This window comes from Propithecus coquereli, unplaced genomic scaffold, assembly GCF_000956105.1.
Source record: "Propithecus coquereli isolate 6110/MARCELLA unplaced genomic scaffold, Pcoq_1.0 Scaffold35, whole genome shotgun sequence".
In the NCBI taxonomy this organism is placed as follows: Eukaryota; Metazoa; Chordata; class Mammalia; order Primates; family Indriidae; genus Propithecus; species Propithecus coquereli.
In genome coordinates, this window is record NW_012149174.1 from 3,764,455 (window position 1) to 3,786,605 (window position 22,151).

Here is a 22,151-nt window from a genome sequence, read left to right on the forward strand (position 1 = left end):
CGATCCTCACCCTCCCGGGGATCACAAAGTCTAACATTCATCTGCTCATTGCCAACACTGTAGGTGTTTTTTTAAGGACCAGGTTATGCCCACAGCAAAGGTGAATTCATCCTGAAGATATGTCTCCTGCTCAGTGAGAAAGAGGAGGAAAAGAGAGAGAAGGAGAGAAAGGAGAAGGATAAAAAGAATGGCGGAGAAGAGGTTTCCCTTCTGCCTAGTAAATTATGGATTCATTGTCCATCTATGGACACAGCTGCAAAGGGGCAGAAAATCAATTTTTTCTATTACTCCACGGTGAGGAAGGAAAACCTATTTGTAAATTGAATTAAACTCAATAATAGCATGTCTGTGTATTTGTTGAGGACTAGAAAAATTAGCCACAGATACAACTACATAATCCAGCAGTGTAACTAGAAATCAGCACTCTCCCATTTCAAAGCTTAGTTGAGACATTTTTTCTTTTTCTTTTTAAAAGAAACACCCGTGGCTAAATGTCACTAAGATTCTTCAGCATACCGACACATCAACACCTCAATAAGGACTCTAGAAGGGAAGGGACTCCAAAGCCCCGTCTGGGCAGAGTGTGTTTCCAAATTCTTGCCTTTGCTGCTTGCCTATCAGTCAGTCAGTCAGCAATGACTGGATGTGAACTAGAACCCTCTAGATGATGGTTTCTTCCCAAGTTGTAATCTGTGATGCTGACTGGGGAATAAATCCCTGTTTCTGTGTAGGCTAGATCTTGTCCACAGAAACCCTAACCCATCCGCTGAGCACCGTGTAATCGATCACTGCAGTCAGTGAGGGTCCTGAAGTTTCATTAGCAGTCTGCCCTCTAGTGGGGAAACACAGGACTTCGGATAACTAGGAATAGAAAAGATCTTTTTTTTTTTTTCATTCTCTTTCAGAGAGCAAAAGAATTCAAGTTTTCCAGATAGTGCAAGGTGAGGCAGTCATCCCCAGAGACAGCTTCCAGAGCTGAGTCAAGCAAGGCTCACACTGGTCGGTACCCAGGTCAAAGTTAGAGGCAGGTGGCGCTGCGGTGTGTGTCCCTGCAGACCCCGCAGGGACAAAGGTCCTTCTTATATCCCTTGAGCCCTCCGGGGCTCTCCTTGGCATTAGCATTCAGTCCCCCATTCTCTCATTATGCAAATAGGACCCACTCTAAGAGCAACCAACATATCAGGGATGTTATAAATAACAGGCTTTTCATAATTTTTTTTGGCAAATCATTAACAAGGATGAGTCTTTCGAAAAGGGCCATGTTGGATTTTTAAAAAGGCAAAGATGCACAAGTTTTATAAAAAGACCAAGTCTCTGTAGCTGTTAGTTTTAGGAGGAGAGTCTATTTTGTGACGTTGGCTGGATGTTGGTAAGGCAGAAGATAATCTTGATATCTGTTGTTTTAGATTTTGCTTCTATCTTTTGAAAAACTTCAGAACTTGCCTTGCTTCAGTTTGTCAATGTGGTAGCAGAGTTTCAGTGCAGGTCCCAGCTTCAGGCCCAGATACTTCATGATCATGTCACTCTTCAGCAACAAGAGCGCATAGCCATCAATCTCCTGGTGGAACAGGATCAGAAAAAAGAAAGCCCAGAAGATGGTCAGAGTCATCAAGTGGTGGCCAAGGTTACAGTGTGGTCAGGGGCTATGGTAAGGGCATATGGATTTATTTAGATAGCATATGCTCTCTCTTTTAAAATATTAAAGCAAGCAAATACTGTGTGCTCCTCTTCCTACCGTCTCCCTGGAGTCATTGGATACACTGGACCTTTAACATTCCTGCCCTCCCCCGATGGAAGGAATCAAACATAACCCCACCTATGTTCCCAACATCCCACATATGAGGTTTATCGCCTCATCCAATCTCAGCTAAAGGAACAAAAAGGGTCATCCCTCGGACTTTCCATTCCAGACTTTCATCCATCACCCTAATCTCTTATTTCTTTTCTTAGTGAGCCCTCCTACCTTTAGCTGATTACAAAACTGCTCATTACACTAGATGAAGGATTTCAGGTATGTTTTAGCCCTGTCAATAACACTAGGTGGAACACACTGAATAATCCACCTGCTTCATCTCAGAGTTTAGCACAAAGAGCTGCTAATGGAATGAGCCGATCCTCTGAGGTCCTGTGACTGCTCCTACTTGTCTCTGGAAGTGGTAACCCTCCAGCACAGACCTCGCAAGGCTGGGTTTCCTCGCTCACCTGTAGTGCTATCTTCAGGTCACTGGAGACAAAGGGTAGAAATTTGGGGTGCTCAGGTGGAGGGAAGAGACACAGTTATGGACTCAGGTAGCTGTGCAAGGGTCAGCAGCCCCTCTCAGTCACCTATCCAGCCAGCCAGTATGGACAGAGCACCTACCCTGCACCACTCGCTCTCCACGTCCTTGGCAACATGGCAGAGTGGGCAAAGCTCATCTGCAGGCCCCTCCTAGGAGCCCCATTTCCTACTGTTCTAGACTCCCACCTTGTGCTACCACCCTGGAAGAGAGCTAGACTCCCCCTGCCCAAATCTGCCTAAACATAACCCTCTCTGTGGTCCTTGGTCTCAAGGCCCCATCGTTAGGAAAGGTCAAACATATGTCTGATTAAGTGTGAGTGTTGAGTTAGATGAGAATCCTCCCAGGATCTGAGAGTATGATTTCTATGACAGAATCACCTAGTAAAATGGGAAAAAAGAAGGAAAAATATAATGCTAACTGGTAGGCAGAATAATGCTCCTTCCACTCCCCAGGATGTCTATTGCTGAATCTCGAGAATCTGTGAATCTGTTAGGTTACACGGCAGTGGGGAATGAGGCTGTTATTGGCTGACTTTAAAGAAGAGAGATTAGCTTGGATTATGGGGAGGGGGGCAAGGTAAACACGAGGGTCCCTAAAAGTGGAAGGGGAAATCAGCAGAGAGAACCAAGGAGGTGGCGGCTGGAGAAGGACTCGGCTTGACGTTATTGGCTTTAAAGATGGGGGGGGAGGTGAGCAAAGGAGTGACCGTGGACCTAGCAGCTGGAAGAGGAAGGCAAACGCAGGCGCCCTGGCAGCTCGGTAAAGGAATGCAGCCTTGTCGACACACACAGCACCTCCTAGCCCGCTGGGTGTGTGAGCGCACTTACCCTGACCTCCCCCACGAGCCTGTAAACAGCCCAGTGAGGCCCGTGGCAGACTCCTGACCTACAGAGCTGTAAGGTAAAAAGTTTGTATTGCATTAAGCCACTACGTTTGTGGTGATTTGTGATAGTAGCGATACAAAGCTAACATTGTAAGCTTGTCAGGTAAAGTATTAATTCTTACCTTTAAAAAAAATTTACCATCTTCATATATTTCAGAGTCTCCTAAATAATTAGAATAATATCTGCTAATAAGGCTATCTACGAGCCAGGCACCATGTTGAACATTTTATGTGCATTTTCTCATTTCATCCTCAAAGCAGTTTAGGAATAGGCACTGTTACAGTTTGCCTGGCATATTGTAGGTGCGCTATAAATGTTTGTTGAATGCACAGACAGACGGATGGATGGGCAGGAGAACAGGCACTCCTGATGAAGGCCAAAATGAGAGAACAGATGGGATAAATATCTCTTAAAAATAAAACTAAGTGGTCGTTTCACTCTGAGAAGCCCGTGGTTGCATCTGCCCCTGTCATCTCTGGCTCCCTTGCGTGGGGGTCACCCCTAGGGCTTGGTTCAGGTCCCCCAGAATGCTGCAGCCCCCAAACTTCACCTCCCTCCATGCCTGTCCTCCCAGTCCCTCCCGGCCAGGCCTCCACTTGCATACGTGCTTCCTGAAGAGCTCCACGTGGGGCCCCAGAGCCTGCGGGTCGGCGTCTTTCACGAACCACACCACGTCCTCCACGGTCCAGTTGTAGGGGTTCCTGCTCCGTGGCCGCCTGGCATCCTGCCCTTCCAGAGAAGGGTTTGAGGCTGGATGGAGCACAGAGAGGGAGCCATGAGCCAGGGGCACAAGCCCTTGCACCTCCCTGGTGCTGCCTGCCCCACCTGGCCTGGTCAGGGTTCCTCAGTGCCCTCCATCCAAGGAGGTGGCCCAAGTGACCCCTGCGACTGGGAAAGGCTGCTCTGTCAGCAGCCTGGAGCACGGAAAGCCACTCCTGGAGGCAGTGCCCACCCACCCATGCAGAAGCGCTCTGCTCTCCCAGGGAATGAAGCATTAGAAGGTGGATTTCCTTCAACAGGCTGAAACTCTGATCCGAGCTAGAGTTTTCAAGACCCCTCCTGTTCAGCTGTCCCTCAGTGAGCCCAGGGTCTCCTGCGACTGGGTACTTGGTGACCAGGGCAAGTGTGCTAAGTGAGTGTCCGAATGGGCCCCATGGTGCTGGGAGGCCAATGACTTTGGGTCCTTTCTGCCTCACTGGCTTCACACTGAGATGCTAGAGACACGGCAGAATTGAGGTGCATTTTGGTCCTCGTTCTTGGTCTCTGAAGAGTACAAATCTGCTACATCATCCTTGGAACCATCCCTTATCTGCACGTGCACCCCACTCACTGCCCCAGGTACACTCTGAGCGTTCCACAGCCGCCTGGGTGTGTGAGAGCATGTACATGTACCCTGACCTCCCCTCTGCACTGTGAACTCCTTGACCAAAGGGCCTGACCCTGTGCCTGGTCCACAGCTGGTTGCATGAGCGCCATTTCCCATGCAGCAGACGAAAAAGCTTGGGGCAGGTGAAGGAGGAAGACAGCAATGAGTTCTATGCCTGGCAAAACTTAGGGGTTGATTTTTTTGTGTGTATGTCCCAAATTATCTCACCTTCTTTCCCTAGAGCCAGCTTCTCCTCCTATCTCCCCCATTTCTGAAACCCACTTCTACCTTCTCCCGCTCCTTTGCTCCCCACATTTAATGATTCTGAAGCTCTTGCAAGGAGCCTCTCATGTTGGTCTTCATGTTGGGCCCTTGCTGCCCCAGTCCCAGAGCCTCTCACCCAGCCCCCACAGGGGTTTCCCAATGGGTCTTTCTGCACCATGCTCTTTTCTTTCTAGCACGCACAGCTGCCGCTGCCTCGTGCTCTCCTTGAGACTCGGGTCTGTCTGTGCCCATCTCCTGCTCACACTCCCCACGATCCCCCTTGCCTATGCACTGCATCCGCACTCTACCTCAAGGTCAAGGGCTCTCTTTGGTCTCAAAGTATCTTTCCTTCCTAGATGGAGGAGGAGGACTCTGGTGCCAGAGAGACCCAGGGACAGATCATGGAGCTGCCCCTGCTGGTGGTTTGACCAGCACCATCTCATCAAGTGTGAAGGGCTGACCAGCCTTGAGGACTGAGCTGTCAGGGGCGCCCTCCCTGCACCCCCTGTCTGCGTGCGCTGGTTACAGCCACATGTCTCCTTAGCTTCCCTTCTCTACCTTCAGCTGGTACTTCAGTCTCTCTCTAGAAGGCATTTACCCTCCTCCTTCCCACTGCCCTTGCACCAGCCATCAAAGCCCAGGTAACACCTGATGTCTTGCTGAACAACTTTGCTGTTCCTGCAGCCTGGATGTCACCTTCCTCCCCCTTTAATCTCGAATCTTTGTTCTTAAAGTGCTTCCCACTTGTAGTACAATTATTTATGTCCTCCTCTGTAACCCTGAGTTAGGTTCTAATTTCCTGAGTATTCGTCCCCATTCACTCCACAAACATTCACTGAGCACCCTCTCTGTACCAGGTCCTGGGTGAAGTGTTTGGTGAAAAATGCAAATGTGATCCTCTCATTACAGGGGTTATAACCATCGAGTCCTCCATGGTTCTGAGTAAACACATTGTCACATACCATGGGATGACCCTTTGGTCACTGACAGACCCCACATATGACCATGGTACCATAAGATTATTATGGAGCTGAAAAATTTCTATTGCCTTGTGATAAGGGCTACAATTGCCTACATAGCCAGTACAGTAACGTGCTATACAGGTTTGTAGCCTAGGAGCAACAGGCTAGCCCGTTTGGTCTAGGTGTGTAGTAGGTTATACCATCTAGGTTTGTGTAAATACACTCTATGTGTTCGTCCAACAAAATGCCCAACAACACGTTTTTCAGAACATATTGTAATCATTGAGTGAAGCATGACTGTATTTGTAAATATGACTTCGATAAATGTGAAATTAATCAATATACTTCGCAGAAACAGTCTAGGTAACGTACACAAAAGCCTTGTGTGGGTAATCCTTAATCCCATTTTAAAGCTAGAAAAACGTGGAGGCTCTGACCAATGAAGCAGCTTCCCTGCAGAATAATTCTAAGAAGGTGAGAAGTCTTCACTTTTGTTTCCCCTCTTCAATTGCAGGGTGTAGTGGCTTTCTGGTCTCCATTCCCTCCTGCTTTTAACGTGCTTGAGAAGTGCATGGTGCTCCATTAGCGCTGAGAGAAATACAGCATCACATTTCTGAGTCCGTCCTAAATACATAATGGTTCAGTTGAGAATTGGATTTACTTTGAGATTTTTCCCTGGCTTTTCCCTGTCGGACCTGGAGGGGTCCCATAAGGTGGTTTGGCACAGGCCATCTTGCTGGCAAACTGTTAATGCACCCTGGAGCCCTCTGAATGCTGATGCATGCTTTTTAAGGGTGATTTCACTCCATTTAAAGACATCTGCACTCAACATGGGGACGAGGAATCACAGAAATTGCATTTGCCTTTGGATCCCGCCCCATCAGAACGTCGGCGTTAATCAGAGTGATAATAGATGCTCTGATTACAAAGGCTGGAAGTCTCTAGTGCCAAGAATAATTTTAGAGTGATCGGAGCAGAGGTCAAATCTAATTTCCTGCATTTGACAGGAAGGGGAAAAAACCCAGACCAATTAACAGGATCAGTCAAGGGAGCCGAAGGTCCTCTGAGCAGGGTCCGGGAATACTCTCCCCTCGGCCACAGCTGCGGGCTGAGCACAGGGCCTGGCGTGTCTTTCAGGAGGAGGATCTCAGGTGACCTCTGCGGAGGGGAAGAGACAAGTGCACTGGCAGAGTGGGCTCTGTCCCTGGTACCTGGTGCTCGCTGGGGGCACTTTCAACTTTTCCAGGATGGAGCAGCCACAGCCAGAGTCTGGCTCGAGAGTGTTTCTGAGAGGCCTTTTCAGGAAGGGGCCTAAGTCACATCTTGGGAGATGCTCCTGAGCCAAAGCACATAAACTCCCTCTAGAAGGAAGAAAAATGGGACTTTCCAGCGGCAGGTTCGCAAAGCCTTTGCAGTGGTCTGTGCTCACAGAGACACAAACACACCGGCCACTCCCCCTCCAGCTGCAGCCAAGGTGTCGGGAAGACAGATGGGTCGGGCCTGATGCAGCCGGGGCAGGCGGATGTGACAGGTCAATGGTAAGACGTGATGGATGTGAAGAAATCTTGCTCCTAGGCAAACAGAGCCTGCTAAGCACTGGCCAGACACATTTCAGAGAAGGCGGCATTCTCCATCCAGCAAGGAGAACTTTGTGCTTGGTCACGTCACTCTCTGGGGGCTGCCGGGGACATGTGAAAAGTGAAACCCAGTTATGAATGGATGGATAATTACATGTAGTTGTTGTTTCTAAAGCTGAGCTCACATTTACCGGAAAGAGGGTAACTATGAGTCGGTGTTGAAAAGCAGTCCTGGATGTTTTCATGGCACGGTACTTGTATCACTGTCTGTGACTCTCTCTCTTACACATTCACAAGTGCATACATACATATGTAATTTGCTTCTGCTCATTCATAATTCAGGAGAAACTTTTGCTACCAATGGAGTCACGTGGAAGGCTGGAATGAGCAAGGAGCTGGGAGTCGGAGATCCCTACCACCCCCGGCCGTGGGACCTCTCTGCGCTCCTCCATGTAAAAGGAGGGCGTTCACGTGATCTCTCAAGCCCCTTCCTCCTGCGATGCTCGATAGTGGCTTTACACCGCAGGCTGCTGACACTGAGGGAGTTGCCTTCTTGCGCATCTGAAGGCCTCGTCAGTGTGTCCATGTGTAAAACACACCTGATGAGGAGCCGTAGCCGAGCCAGGCTTCTAGTCCCTTCCTGGCTCTGCTCATTCTCTACAGGCCTCGTTTTCTTCATCTATAAATTGTGAATGTCATTTGTTGTTCCTTAAGAGTATTTTAAGCATCAAGTGACTATGTGGCTCAGGGCTGGAGCCTGACAAAAGTGTCTCGAAAGGAAGGCTGTCATCTTCAGTGGGGACCTCTGTGTCCTCGGGCTGCCTGTGAGCTCCTGAGGCCCCTCAGTCTCTCTGACAGCTGGGGCTGGTTCGGGAGGGGATGGGAGAGCTGATGGGAAAGGGAGAGGGATGTCTTCTCAGCATCTCCAAGTGACCTGAATGATCCTTCCTAGAAACAAGGCCATGCAGCGTGTGTGAGGAGCCCAGGCTAGCCCATGATCTGGGCAAAATCAGGTGGTTTGAAACAGTGTTGTTTTTCGTTACTTCTGTGCTAGAGTTTTCAAGACACCATGAGGTGACAGAGACAACAGAGAAGAGAGCGTGGCCAATCCTTAGATTTCAATCAGGTTTCCTTTGAATTCTAGACCAGCTGGCCTGCCTGTGTGAGAAGAGAGGGTGCCTCTGGCGACAGGGAGAGACCCTGGGCTGGGAGTCAGCCTGGGCTGAGCTGGATTCCTCCTGGGCCACCAGCAGACACTGTGACCTCCTAGCATGCAATGTGACCTCTGCCGGGAAACCTCTGGCCTCCCCTCCTCCCGTGGCCCCTCCCTGGCCATCTCTAGGTGTCTGCACGGCCACTTCTCTGGAAAGCCTTTCCTGTCTCCTAGGAGCAGGCTCAGCAGCCCCCTGCACCCCGACTCAATCACAGCATCCACACTTTTCCTTTGCAGCAATAATTGTAATTAAAAGTGTGCAATAATTTGTCAGCATTTGTCTCTCCAGAATTGCACACTCTCCGAGAACAGGGACCAGCGACGCCTGTCTTGTCTGAAGCTCCATCCTCAGACCCGAGAGGCGCCCCTGGCATATTGTGCTCGTGAGTATCTGCTGCCTAGGACTGAGCAAAGCCTCTCTCAGTCGCTTCGTCTCCAAAACCCTTATCTTGTTGGACGGTGGCAAGGATTAAATGGCCTAATGTAGTAGAGCATTAAATGATCACAATTAATCATGAGGTGGTTGCTATTCTTCTAATTATTATTATTATGTCATTCCATAAATGACCAAGAGATCCATCGTCCTAAATCGCCTCACTCCCCTGTTCGGAAATGTCTGGTTTACGATTACTGCAGAGTGAAGCCCAGTCTGCTTGGCTGGATCCTGGATCTTCCAGCGTACTTGTCCTCAGTGTCCCTGCACAAACTCTTTTCTCTCCCCAGAATGAATCAGCTCCTGCCACACTCTTGCCCCTGCCACCTCCTCCCAAACAGTGTAGTCCTCATTCTTCTTTTTGTGGTTGACCTGTCTCTGTCCTTGGCCTGATGCCATGCCCGATGGAAGCAAAATCCAACCCACGGGAAGCATTTGGCTTGTAATAACAATGTCAGATTTACTGTTTCTTGATTCTGAACCTTGGACCTCGTCGTGGTTGGGAATTCTACAGCACGTCCTGCTAATGCAAAAGTCAGGAAGGTTTTGCCATCCAAAACCTCTTTTTGTAATAGCTCTTGGTGATTATACCTCGGATGAGAGACAGGGAAGAGCTCTCACATTTTCACCAGAGCATCAGCAAACGCTGGGGAAGTGTGCCCTGTGAACACCTCCCTTCAGAGGTCACTGGCAGCGGAGAGAGGCACAATATATCAAGACTGCAGGAGGCGAAGGTAAGTATCACCTGAGAGAGAAGGATGAGAAGTTTGCCATGTCATCAACACTTACCCCCCTGCCTGCAGCCTTGTGCAGTTTTCTGCCTTCTGTGGTTTTAAACTATTTTCATTAGCACCATAGGGGGGAAATCCATTTCCAGGTCTTTCCCAGGGTTTATGACTTGAGTCAAACCCTCTTAAAGAGGTATAGTCTCTTGATGACAACTGCTTTTACGTGGGATGCAATTTCAGAGCAATATTGAGCAGTCCTTTGGGCAGGGGGGTGGGGAGGTGGGGGGACCTAGCCTTCTAGAGGGCCCGCAGCAGGCACCAGGCTGACAGCCAGGTGAGAAATGGGTGAGTGGTTTCCTTTCCCACTTTAATATACTGCCACTCAATTTGCCATGGTTAATCTCCATGGTTTCTAAACATTTTAAGCTGTGCCAATTTTGTTCAAGCAAAGCACACATAGAACTCCACTCTACAAATGTGACAAGGCCCTGGTTAAAGACAGGCAAGGGGCCTGGGGTCCTGCACGCTCTCGTCCCTTCTTCTCCATCCCCTAGAACCTCAAAAGAACCCCTTGAAATCCATCAAGTGTGGTTTGAAGATCCCTGGTACACTTTTGAAAGACTCAGGCTTGGGAATCAGTCAAAGTCAAATCCTGGCACCTGACTGCTTCTTGATCCTTATTTCCTTTCTCTTTAAATTGAATATAATAATAACTTCTTCTTGTAAATAGTAAATTAGAAATGTAACAAATCATAGATAATGTCTGTAAAGTATCTGTCCCCATAGTAGGTGCTCAATAAATGACAGTATAATCCAGGCCTCAAACAAGCCCCCTTTGCTGGGGCTGTGGGGTCTCAAATGTGAATGACAGACCTCACGAAGCTGAGAGTCTGGTCCCTCCTGTAGGATGGGACACAGCAAGTCCTAGAGATGAGGAAACAAAGCACCATGGGAGGGAAAGAGGAGACAGTGAACATTTCTCATCAGGAGGTGTGGCTGGGCCTTCCAGTTGTCTACCTGATTTTTTCCCTCTTTCTCCTTTGTAATCATGGTTGCCTAGTATCCACCTGGAATCATGGTTGCCTGGAATTAAAAGCACATTTCCCAGCTTCCCTTGCAGCGAGTAGCCAATGAGATGCAAGCAAAAGCGGAAACCTTTTTCAGAGATGCTGGTGCTACTCTCTGTCCCCTTCTCCCCACTTCCTTCATCTTGCTGCTGAGAATGTGCATGGCTAACTGGCTGTCTGGTACCTGCAGTTTCATTTAGCACTGGTTAAAAGAAAACTTTGGAGCATTAAAGAGTTAATGCACCTACAAAGGGTGCATAATTTCATTTTTCTTCAGTGTACCACAGAGGCTCAACCATGGTCATGTAGCAGCTTTCCTCCAAAGAGGTTGGGTGGCTTTGTGATTTTTAAATATTCCATAGCCCCATGAGGTCCTGCTGATTATGAACAACTCTGATTTTCAGGGCCTCAGGCAAGGTTCTCTCTAATATTTGTTATTGATGTGCTCAGAGTGGAGGGCAGCCAGCCCTGTTGGGCTCTTTTCTCTGATCTCACCAAGATCCTGAGAGGCAGAAGGCCTGAGCTAGGGGAGCATCTCGGGATGCCACCAGCTGATGGAGAGAGCTTTCTTACCGCCAGTGCCTGAGGGAGAGTGAGAGTGTAATTCCAGGAGAATGAAGGCGTGAGCTGTGGGTAACTGTGAAGGGCAAGAGGACATCCCAGGGCTCAGCTGGAAGGAGGCAGTGAGGGACCAGGGGCACAGGAGCTATGCTGAGACCCTCTGAAGGGCTCTGGACTCTCCTAACCCAGAGTCACCAGATGGACTGAGGAAGGGAGACAATTCTTGAGTGAGTGATAGACGTTCTCTCCAACCAAATCGTGTCTCTCTCTCACTGCTTGCAACCCTGCATTGAAGACATAAGGATTTCACCAATGTGAGTGGGAGAGAGAGCAAATATCTCCTTTTCGAAAAGGAGCATCACCCTCAGGATTGTAAGTCAACCCAATCAGCGTGGTGTCCTGTGATCACCACCCTGAGAACATGGGAATGGGTTGAGAAGAGGGTGGGAGAAAGAGACAGTTACAGGGCAGAGGACACCAGGAGGAGGGTTTTGACAAGCAGGGCGCTCCAGGAGGTACAGCCATGACGAACGTTTATTGTACACCTAGCACATGCCAGCTACTGCACTCACTCTGGGGACAAACCTACGAAACAAATCCTGCCCCCTCATTTACTTTAAGACGTTGGTTTATGCCAGGTCTTGTCCCTTTCTCTTATTCTTAGAAATCAGACGGAACAATGTGTCTCTCCTTTGGGAAATGGTGCTCTGCCCACTTAAGTCTTCCGCCTGGCCGATGGCCCCGTATGGCAACATCCAGGACTGGTCCGCAGGGAGCCTCTTCACCTGGCAGTGCTCAGCCGCGGAGACGATGGGCAGTGATCTGCTGGGGACGTGTTAAAGTGACCTAGTCTGTGACTGCCAACATTTATCAAGCCCTTCCCACATCCTAGACCTTGTGCTAAATTCATGTGTGAACTTATTTAATCCTTTTACCAATCCGATGAGATAGGTGCTGCTATTATTATCCTAATTTTATAGGCGAGGACACTGAGGCACAGAGAAGTTCAGACTTGCAAAAGAACACACAGCCAGTTATCCACTAGGCTCTCTGGCCTCTATTCATTAACAAAATACGGAAAATGATTTTTTAAAACATCAATCAGAATGGCCTCCAAGCTATTCCTGTAGTTCCATATCCCTCTAAGCACGTTCTAAACTGCATTCCAACAAGCTTTCTTCAGCAGGTGAGACCGCTGTGTGTAACAGCCAGCGCTGTGGGAATTTCGCTGCACTCTGCTTGTGCCCGTGTATCTGGATCCTGCCAGTGTCACCCATTATGCAAGAGACGATTCTTTACCAAAATCTGGTGCTTCTTTTTCCTGAGCACAGAGCTGGCCTCCCTGACCCCCTTACAGTTCAGTGTGGCAAAATGACCAGCTGTTGTCGATGGGCAGTGAGTGCAAGTGACATGCGTCACTCCAGGGAAGCCTGTGTGCCGTCTCCACTCCCTCTCCTCCTTTCTATTCACTAGATGGGGCATGGAGGCTGCAGGGCGTGGCAGAGCCACAAAATGCACACAGCCTGGGTCCCTAAATTGAGTTGCACCCACCAACTAGGAGCATCTACCTTGGACACTTGAACGCAACTTTCTCTGGTATTGGAGCCCGTGTACATTTTGGAGTCTACTTATTCCTATAGCCTAGCCTACCCTAATACACCATTTTCTTTGCTTATGGTCAAAGGTTGAGATTGGCTGTTTTTGAGAACAACAAAAATCCATGAAGGGGCTTGTGGAAGTTTCTAACTTCCCAGTGGTCCCATGTTAAATAGCCACGCTCCCCTCCCCCACATGCCGTGTTCCCAGGGCAAGAGCAGAGCAAGTTGAGTCAGAGGGAAGCTGATGCATGCTTTACATTACCACATTTGTTTCCTTCCAGAGTGGTCCCATTTCTCTTGGGGCTGGAGGCTGGGGGCCTCAGCCCCGGTGCTGGGGGGCCTCCAGAGGACATGGGGCTGATGCGGGGACCACCAGCTGTGGTAGCAGGGCTTCCCCCAAGGTGACTGTCTCCAGAGTTCTGCCTCTTGCAGTACAGCGAGGAGGGGGGCAAGGAGCCCCTGTTGTTAAAGGCGGAGGCAGAGGGGTCCACGCCGTAGCGGTTCATGCCCACAGGGTCCACCAGGCACTCTTCGGTGGTGACTGTCTTGGCTAAGCAAGGAGGCAGTGCAGAGAAGCAGAGATCAGAGAGCAGTTCAGGAAGCTACTTGACCCTCAGTCTTGGCAAACCCTGCCCTGGCAGCACAGTCACCATTATCTGTGAGCATGGGAGGCAAGGAAATGAACCCCACAGCATAATTCCAAATAGCTCACCTGTCAGCAGATTGAGCACATTTTAGTAGGAATTGGGAGATATGCCCCTCCATGTTTAGAGGAAAAAGTGATTATTTTGGCTATAGATGACTTGAAATTAAAACCAAAACCAAGCTCTTTTTCCCTCAGTGGCCTGCCCTCCTGGCAGCCTCTGCCAGCTTGTTAGAGTCTCTCTGCTCCCCTTTCTTGCCTACCACTGCCTCCCTCACCTGGCCCAGGACTCCCAGGGGGGATCGAGCAGGAGTCACAGTGCCCCACAGTAAAGAGAAACAACTTTGGCCTGGGTGGTGATACAGGTGCCATGGTGCTTTCTCCCCACACTTTTAGCCCCAATACACATGAGGGCAGCCACCCTCCACCACAGCTAACAACCAAGGATGCAAGTGCTGATCTGGACAGCCCCATGGTCCTCCCCAAGCCCTTCTCATGAGAGCTAAGGAGCCAATCTAAAGTGCAGGGGGAGCAAGGCCCTGAAAAATCTGCCAACCTCATCATCGGCTCCCCCCAAATCCCAAGTAAATTTAAAATCTACACTTTTAAAGCTCAACCTTGAAGCCTGTTGAACTCTGTGAGCTATACCTGTGGCCAAGTAGTATTTTTTGTTTGTTTTTGTTTTTGTTTCTATGGGCTTTTTTTTTTTTTTTACAAAGTCCAGAGGAATTAAGGGGATCAAAAGAAAAAGGAAACTATTCTAGTCCCTTCTACCTCAGACAAGTTCATGTCTACTTAGACCCATCAATAATTATCTGTATGTTAGACACTATCAAAACAGATCTCGACATTCCCAAAGAAAATGCAATCAGCCACAAAAAAAATCAATGGATCCTCCAAGATTGATTGGCAAGGCGAAATATATTTGAGGCCACTAGATCCAGATGTTTTCTCCATGTGTGGATTCTTTCCACAATGTAAATATTGAAGCTTAAGACTTGATTTTATTAGGGGAGCTAGCAGATCTTCTCATAGTTGGCAACAGACATGGAACTTGCCTGGAAATAAAAGCCATTGCAGATGGGCTACAACTAAAGCAGTGCTTAGAGGTAAATTTATAGCTATAAATACTTATATTAAAAAGGAAGAAAGATCTCAAATTAAAAGCCTAATCTTCCATCTTAACACACTAGAAAAAAGAGCAAATTAAAGCAAGCAGAAGGAAGAAAATAATAAAGAATTTATCAAGAATCAATTTAATAGAAAATAGAAAGAGAATGGAGAAAAATCAATAAAACCAAAAGCTGATTCTTGGAAAAGACCAATAAAATTGACAAGCCTTTAGTTAGATTGTTCCCCCTCCCCACAAAAAGAGGAGAGAGGGAGAGAGAGAGAGAGAGGGAGAGAGAGAACTCAAATTATTAGAATCAGAAACGAAAGATGGGACATTACTACCAATCTTATAGAAATAAAAAAAGATTATTAAGGAATACAGATGCTCTTTGAGTTACAATGGGGTTATGACTGAATAAATCCATCATAAGGTGAAAACATCATGTCAAAAATACATTTAATATACCTAAACTACTAAACACCATAGCCTAGCCTACCTTAAACATGCTCAAACACTTACATTAGCCTTCAGTTGGGCAAAATTATCTAATACAAAGCTTATTTTATAATAAAGTGTTAAATTTCTCATGTAATTTACTGTATACTGAAATTGAAAAACATAATTGTTGTATGAGTTCTTGAAGTATGGTTTTTACTGAATGCCTATTGCTTTCACACCATCATAAAGTCAAAAAATCATAAGGCTAATCTTCTTAAGTCAGAAACTGTACTATAAACAACTGTATGCCAGTAAATTAGATAAATTTAGATAAAATGTACAAACTACTAAAACTGACTCAAGAATAAATAGACAATCTGAGTAGACCTGTAACAAGTAAAGAGATTAAATTAGTAATCAGAAAATTACCCACAAAGAAAGCCCAAGCCCATTTGACTTCTCAGGTAAATTCTATCAACATTTAAAGAAAAAGTAATACTAGTTCTTCACAAATTCTTCCAAAAAACAGAAGAGGAAGGAATACTTTTCAACTCATTCTATGATGCTAGTATTACCCTGATACGAAAACCAGACAGACATATAACAAGAAAACTATAAATCACTTTCTCTTATTTATATGGATGCAGAAATCCTCAACAAAACACAAGCAAAACTGAATCCAGCAACATGTAAAAAAATGTATACACCCTGACCAAGTAGGATTTATTCCAGAAATGCAAGATTGATTCGACATTTGAAAATCAGTTAATGTAATATACCATATTAATAGAATTAAAAAAAAATAAAGATCACATAATCATCTCAATGGATGCAGAAAAGCATTTGACAAAATCCAACACCCTTCATGATAAAAATCACTCAACAAACCAGGAAAAGTAGGGAATTTCCTCATCCTGACAAATAGTATCTGCAAACAAGCTATGGCTAACATCATAATCAATGGCGAAAGACTAGATACTGTCCCCCTAAGATCAGGAACAAGACAAGATGTTGTCTACTTATATTAACTCTAGCTACTTATATTAACATTGTACTGGAGGTTCCAGCCAGGGCAATTGAGTAAAGAAAAAAAAAAAGAAAAGTCATCTATATTAGAAAGGAGGAAGTAAAATTAATGTCTTATATGTACAAAATCCTAAGGAATCTACTTTAAAAACTATTGGAACTAATAAATAGTTTAGCAAGGTTGCAAGATACAAGATCAATATACAAAAATCAATTGTATTTCTATACACTTACAATGCATAATTAAATAAAATTAAAAGAACAATTCTATTTACAATGTCATTAAAAAGAAAATATTAATAATTAGGAATAAATTTAACAAAAGAAGCTCAAACTTATACTCTAAAAACTATAAAACATTGTTGAAAGAAAATATAAATAAATAGAAAAAAATCCCATGTTCACAGATCAGAAGATTTATTGTTAAGGTGACAATACTCCTCAAATTGATCTACAGATTCAACACAATCCCTGTCAGATTTTTGACTGATTTCTTTGTAAAAATTAACAAGCTGATCTAAAACTTGTATGGAATTGCAAGGGACACAGAATAGCCAAAAAAATCAGGAAAAAGAAGAACAAAATAGAGGACTTACTCTTCCTGATTTCAAAATTTACTACAAGGCAATGGTAATCAAGACAGTGTGGGAGGTCATTGTGTTAACTGAAATAAGCCAAGCAGAGAAAGACAAATGTCACCTGTTCTCACTCAAATGTGGCAGCTAAAAATGTGACTCTCGTGAAGATAAAGAGTAGATTGGTGGTTACCAGAGGCTGGGAAGGACAGGCTGGAGAGGGATGAAGAAAATTTGATTAATGGGTACAAATATATGGTTTGATAGAAGAAATAAAACCCAGTGCTCATAAGATCAGTAGGGTCACTATAGTTTACAATAATCTATTGTACATTTCAAAATAGCTAGAAGACAATAATTTGAATGTTTCAAGCACAAAGAAAAGACAAATCTTTAAGGTGATGGATATCCCCAAGTACATGGATTTGATCCTTACAGATTATATGAATATATTAAATGATCACATGTACCCCCAAACCATGTACATTTATTATGCATCAATTTAAAAAGTTTTTTGAATAAATAAAGTCAATGTCACTGATATAAAAAAAAGACGGTGTGGTGCTGGTATATGCATAGACATACAGATCAGTAGAATAAAATTCGTAGTCCAGAAATAAAACCGTGTAAGGGTGCCAAGGCCAGTCAATGGGGAAAAGAATAGCCTTTTCAACAAATAGTGCTGAGACAACTGGATATCCACATGCAGAAGAGGGAAGCATATAAAAAAATTAAAATGAATTGAAAACCTAAATGTAAGAGCACAAACTGTAAAACTCTTAGAATGAAACATAGGGGGTCAATCTTCGTGACCTTGGATTTGACAAAGTATACTCAGATTTGATACCTGAACCACAAGCAACAAAAGACAAAATAGATAAATTGAACCTCATCAAAATTAAAAAACTTTTGTGTTTCAAAGGACACCATCAAGAAAGTGCAAAGACAACTCACAAATTGGGGAAACATATTTGCAAATCATATGCCTGATAAGAGATTTGTGTCTAGATTCTGTTAAGAATTACGACAACTCAATACTAAAAAGACAGCCTAATTTAAAAATGGGCAAAGGACTTGAATAGATATTTCTCCAAAACGACATACAAATGGCCAATAAGCCCATGAAAGATGTTCCACGTCATTAATCAAATCAAATCAAGACCACAATGAATCACCACTTCATACCGACTAGAATGGTTATAATCAAAGGGTCAGAGAATAACAAGTATTGGTGATGCTGTAGAGAAACTGGAACTCTCACACACTGCTGGTGGGAACATAAAGTGGTGCGGCCACTTTGGAAAACAGCCTGGCACTTCCTCAAATGCTTAAAGGAGAATTACCATATGACCCAGCAATTACACTGCTGGGTATATATCCAAAAGAAATGAAAACATATGTCTACATAAAAACTTGTACATGAATGTTTACAGCAGCAGTGTTCATAATAGCCAAAAGGTGGAAACAACCCAAATGGCTATCCACTGATGAATGAAAAAAAAGATATGGTATATGCATATAATGGAATATTATTTGAGCATAAAAAGGAATGAAATACTGATACATGCTACCATGTGAATGAGCCTTAAAACAGTATACTAAGTAAAAGAAGCCAGCTACAAAGGACCACATACTAAATGATTCCATTTATATGAAATGTCCAGGATAGGCAAATCCATAAAGACAGAAGGTAGATTAGTGTTTGCTTAGGGGCTGGGGGTACAGGAGGTGATAGCTAAAGGATATGTGGGGTATTTTTTGAAGTCATGAAAATATTCTACAATTGGCTGTAGTGATGCTTGCACATGTCTATGAATATACCACAAGCCATTGAATTGCATCCCTAAATGGGTGAATTGTATGATATATGAATTATATTGCAATAAAGCTGTTAAAAAAAAGTTGTTTGCAGAAGCCCAGTGTTTTTCAGACTGGAGGCTGTGAGCACGGTCTCAAGAGTTTTGTGCAGCTATGTCTGACAAACACTGCTTGGCCAGTGGGACACAAGGAAGTTGGGCCGCCTGGGGGTGTGCAAGCTCTGTGCCCAAGGCTGCCTGGCCGATGAAGTGCTGCAAGGGGGCTTCGGGAAGCTGGAACTCTGCACCTTTGCCCCCGTGGCCTCTTCTGCACCTCTTCCCTCTGGGTCAGAAGCCGTCAGAAGGAAGATTCCGAACAGGATCTGGCATGGAGCTATATACTAGTCTGCGGCCTGAATGGAGAAAGGGAAAAGAAAACTAATATTTACTGAGCATCTACCATAGGCCAGCCTCATTCTAAAGCCAGTAAGCAGTAAGGCTGTCATTACATTCCCTTTATTGGAAAGTTCTCGTAGTCTGGGACACTGATCCTTTTTGTGTACCATGTGGCAGTTGCTTTGGTCTATATGAGGAAGCTACACACAGTATCTGGCGGCGCTTGGAACAGAGGAGGCGCTCGATAAATATTTATTGAGTAAACATTTGGGCCATTGTTAGCAGTAAGGCTGCCATTACACAGAAGATGCATTAAAATTCATAATATAAAGGGCTTACATATAAATTCTTTATGTAGACTTGTGAGAAACAATGAAAACAAGACTTAAATGAAAACATTTATTCTGTTCATTAAATATTTTAAATCTAAATTAAATATGCCTACACAATTCTGCTCGGGGAAGGTAGAGGGTGCAGATAACCTGCATTCTGCACTACAGTTGGGAAACGCAGATGCAGATGGAAGATCAGTCCCCTATGATGAAGAGTGGGAATGGGGAACAAGGGAACTCGCGTTTTATTGGTTTGAAAACTGCTGACGAAGACCACGGGTGAGATCAAAGGTAATAAAAGCCAGCCTCTGGGCTATGATGCAAATGAATTAATCAGAAGGGAAAACCAACTTCAAAGAGCATCAGGCAATAGCCCGCTGCCCAGCAAAGGATGCGCCAGTGATTCCAAGGTCTGCCCAGGTGGACAGCAGCGACACAGACCACCACGCCCCAGACACGGCTCTGAGGGTGGCTCCTGGGGACACCACCCGTGAGTGGCACGTTCAGATGCACACACCGTGGTGGCTTTCAGATTGATGAAACTGATCCGTTCAAACCTGTCTATAACAGCATTTTCCTCACTTTCATAAATAGGGGTGCCGACACATCGTATCTGAGCATAAAAATGCCTGATGTTATGATGGCCATTGTCATTCAACTAGAGGAAGTAGAAGGACCTCCACAGGGCACCCAGTCCAGCATTTCCCCTGGTGTTAAGTGTGTTCCCTCTTCTTCTAAGGACACCAGTCATGGGATTAGGGCCCACCTTAATTCAGTACAACCTCATCTTAATCTGACTATATCTGCAAAGACCCTATTTCCAAATAAGTTCCCATTCACAGGTACCAGGGATTAGGATTTGAACATGTTATCTTTTTGGAGGACACAGTTCAACCTACAACAGGCAAATGGTTTTTTATAATCATATATATTTTGATATACATCGACAAAATACAATTAGCACATCAAACAATGATTTCACTGATACAGTGTCATTGCTCCAGCTGACTAAAGGCTACAGTCAAAAGAAATGAATCAGCTTAAAGGAATACCTCCAGCAAACAGTTCTACAGGTGTTACTCAGACGCAGTAAAAATTGTGAAGGTGATAAAGCAAACATTTGGAAGGCAGTGAGCTAACTCCAACCCCTCTCTTCAGGCAGGCTGGTGTCTAGAGAGGAAAGTAAGGTAGAGAACCAAGTCTCTTATTTAACAGCTTCACAAAAGAGATTTTACAATCTCCCTCACAGGTAGGCCATTGTACTACAAATCTCATTGCCTGAAAGTTCTTCTTACATCTAACCCTAGTCCCTCATGCTTCATTTAATAAAATGACTGCTGGATACATATCCTTCATACTGTGCAAAATCATTAAATCATCCAACATACACATAGATGAATTATAGGTATGCAGAACTTCTAGTAGCTTAAGAATTTAATAGAATTATGACATGTTTGTTACTTAAAGCCACTATTTAAAAAAAGAAAGGTAAAAAAGAAAGGACCAAATTTGTGTTCAGAGAGCGAACCACACTTTCAAGCGGTTTTGTGGCTTGACTGGCGAGTGAACAGCAGATGGGGCCAGCAGACCTCTCGGAGGATCTAACTCCCACACACAGACTCCTGGCAAACCGCAGGGCTGACAGGTAAAGACGTTCATGGACATTTCCTCCTGGACCCTTGCAAAATCCTTCCTTATCTGAAATAAGCTGTCTTGTTACCCTGGCACCTCCCATAAACAAGGACATCCAACCCAGGCTCTATTTAAGGCCATTCAATTGCTGTGGAGAACGCCAGCTAAACAAAGCAGGGTAAATGAGAGGCTTTTTATGCACTTCCATAACTCTGTGTCCATCCAAGAGACTAATGTTGCCACTTGTAAATCATTAAATCTTTCCTCCAGGAAAAAAAAAGAATAATCTGTTTTTTGTACAATCACAACAACATGCTTAAATAGGCAAATGCACAAATGGCATGTTCAAAGAAATCTGCTGCATTTTTAGGGTTTAGTGTCTTGGGAACTTTCGGGAGAGCCTGATTTCTTTTTTCACCATTGCTAATCTGTTTGTGGACTGTGGTTCTCTCCAGCCACTGTGTATAAAGCCTGCTTACTGGAGAGGCCAAAGACCATTCTAGAAGAGTTCAAGCCCACTCAAGCCTCAAGGGATACCTGTTTGCATGTGAATCTGAACCATGGTTCAGCCTCCTGGTTTGGGGAACAAAGCTTCAGCGTTCTGTGTCCAGAGTGTGTGGACTCCTCCCACCTCCCCTCACCCCTGCCGAGGCCTGGGGTAGGAGGTGGGGTTAGAGGATGCCCCTGCACCCTGGGCTTCCCGGACACCCACTGGTGCAGCCCATTCCTGCTGCAGTCCTGGAGGGTCAGTTGTGAACCTCCAAAGAGAGAAGCAGAGAGAGGAAGAGGGGGCAGGAAGAAGAAAGCCAAGAGCCAGAGAGAGAAAGAGAAAGTCCCAAAGCAGGGAGAGCAGCGAGAGAGGGAAAAGGGGCTGTGCGAATTAAACTGTAAACACTCGGCAAAGTTTTAGTTCTCTTCTGATTTAGGACGCAAGACTTACTGCTCACAGTTAAGTAAGCTTGGACTATCGATTGTATTTTGAAAATTAAATTGGCATTTTGCTTAGATTCTCTAACCAAATGGAGCCTTGAAAAGCAACACTACCACCATCTGCAAAATTATTCTCATATGATACCTATTTGGGCAATAAGAACAAAAAAATTCCAGAGTCTTAGATACTATTCTTTCTCGTCTCTAAACAGTTCTCTCTGTCTCTGTCTCTCTGTCTCTCTGTCTCTCTGTCTCTCTCTCTCTCTCTCTCACACACACACACACACACACACACACACACACACACACACACACTCCCGCTCCGCTCCCCAGCTCA

At 45.3% G+C, this 22,151-nt stretch overlaps 1 protein-coding gene across 3 annotated transcripts in view; it reads right to left on the bottom strand.

Annotated features, from left to right (window-relative positions):
* Positions 1–444: 444 nt before the first annotated feature.
* SCML4 (sex comb on midleg-like 4 (Drosophila)) overlaps positions 445–22,151 on the bottom strand; it is a 93,064-nt gene continuing 71,357 nt past the window's right edge. The window contains exons 5-7 of one of the 3 annotated variants that reach the window (XM_012651175.1): positions 13,195–13,482; positions 3,768–3,913; positions 445–1,558 (exon numbers count right to left, since the gene is read on the bottom strand). In XM_012651175.1, the coding sequence (XP_012506629.1) occupies positions 1,433–1,558; positions 3,768–3,913; positions 13,195–13,482 (560 nt within the window). In that variant the 3' untranslated portion in view covers positions 445–1,432. The remainder of the gene's footprint in view (positions 1,559–3,767; positions 3,914–13,194; positions 13,483–22,151) is intronic. The other 2 variants (XM_012651176.1, XM_012651174.1) reach the window with 2 other exon arrangements.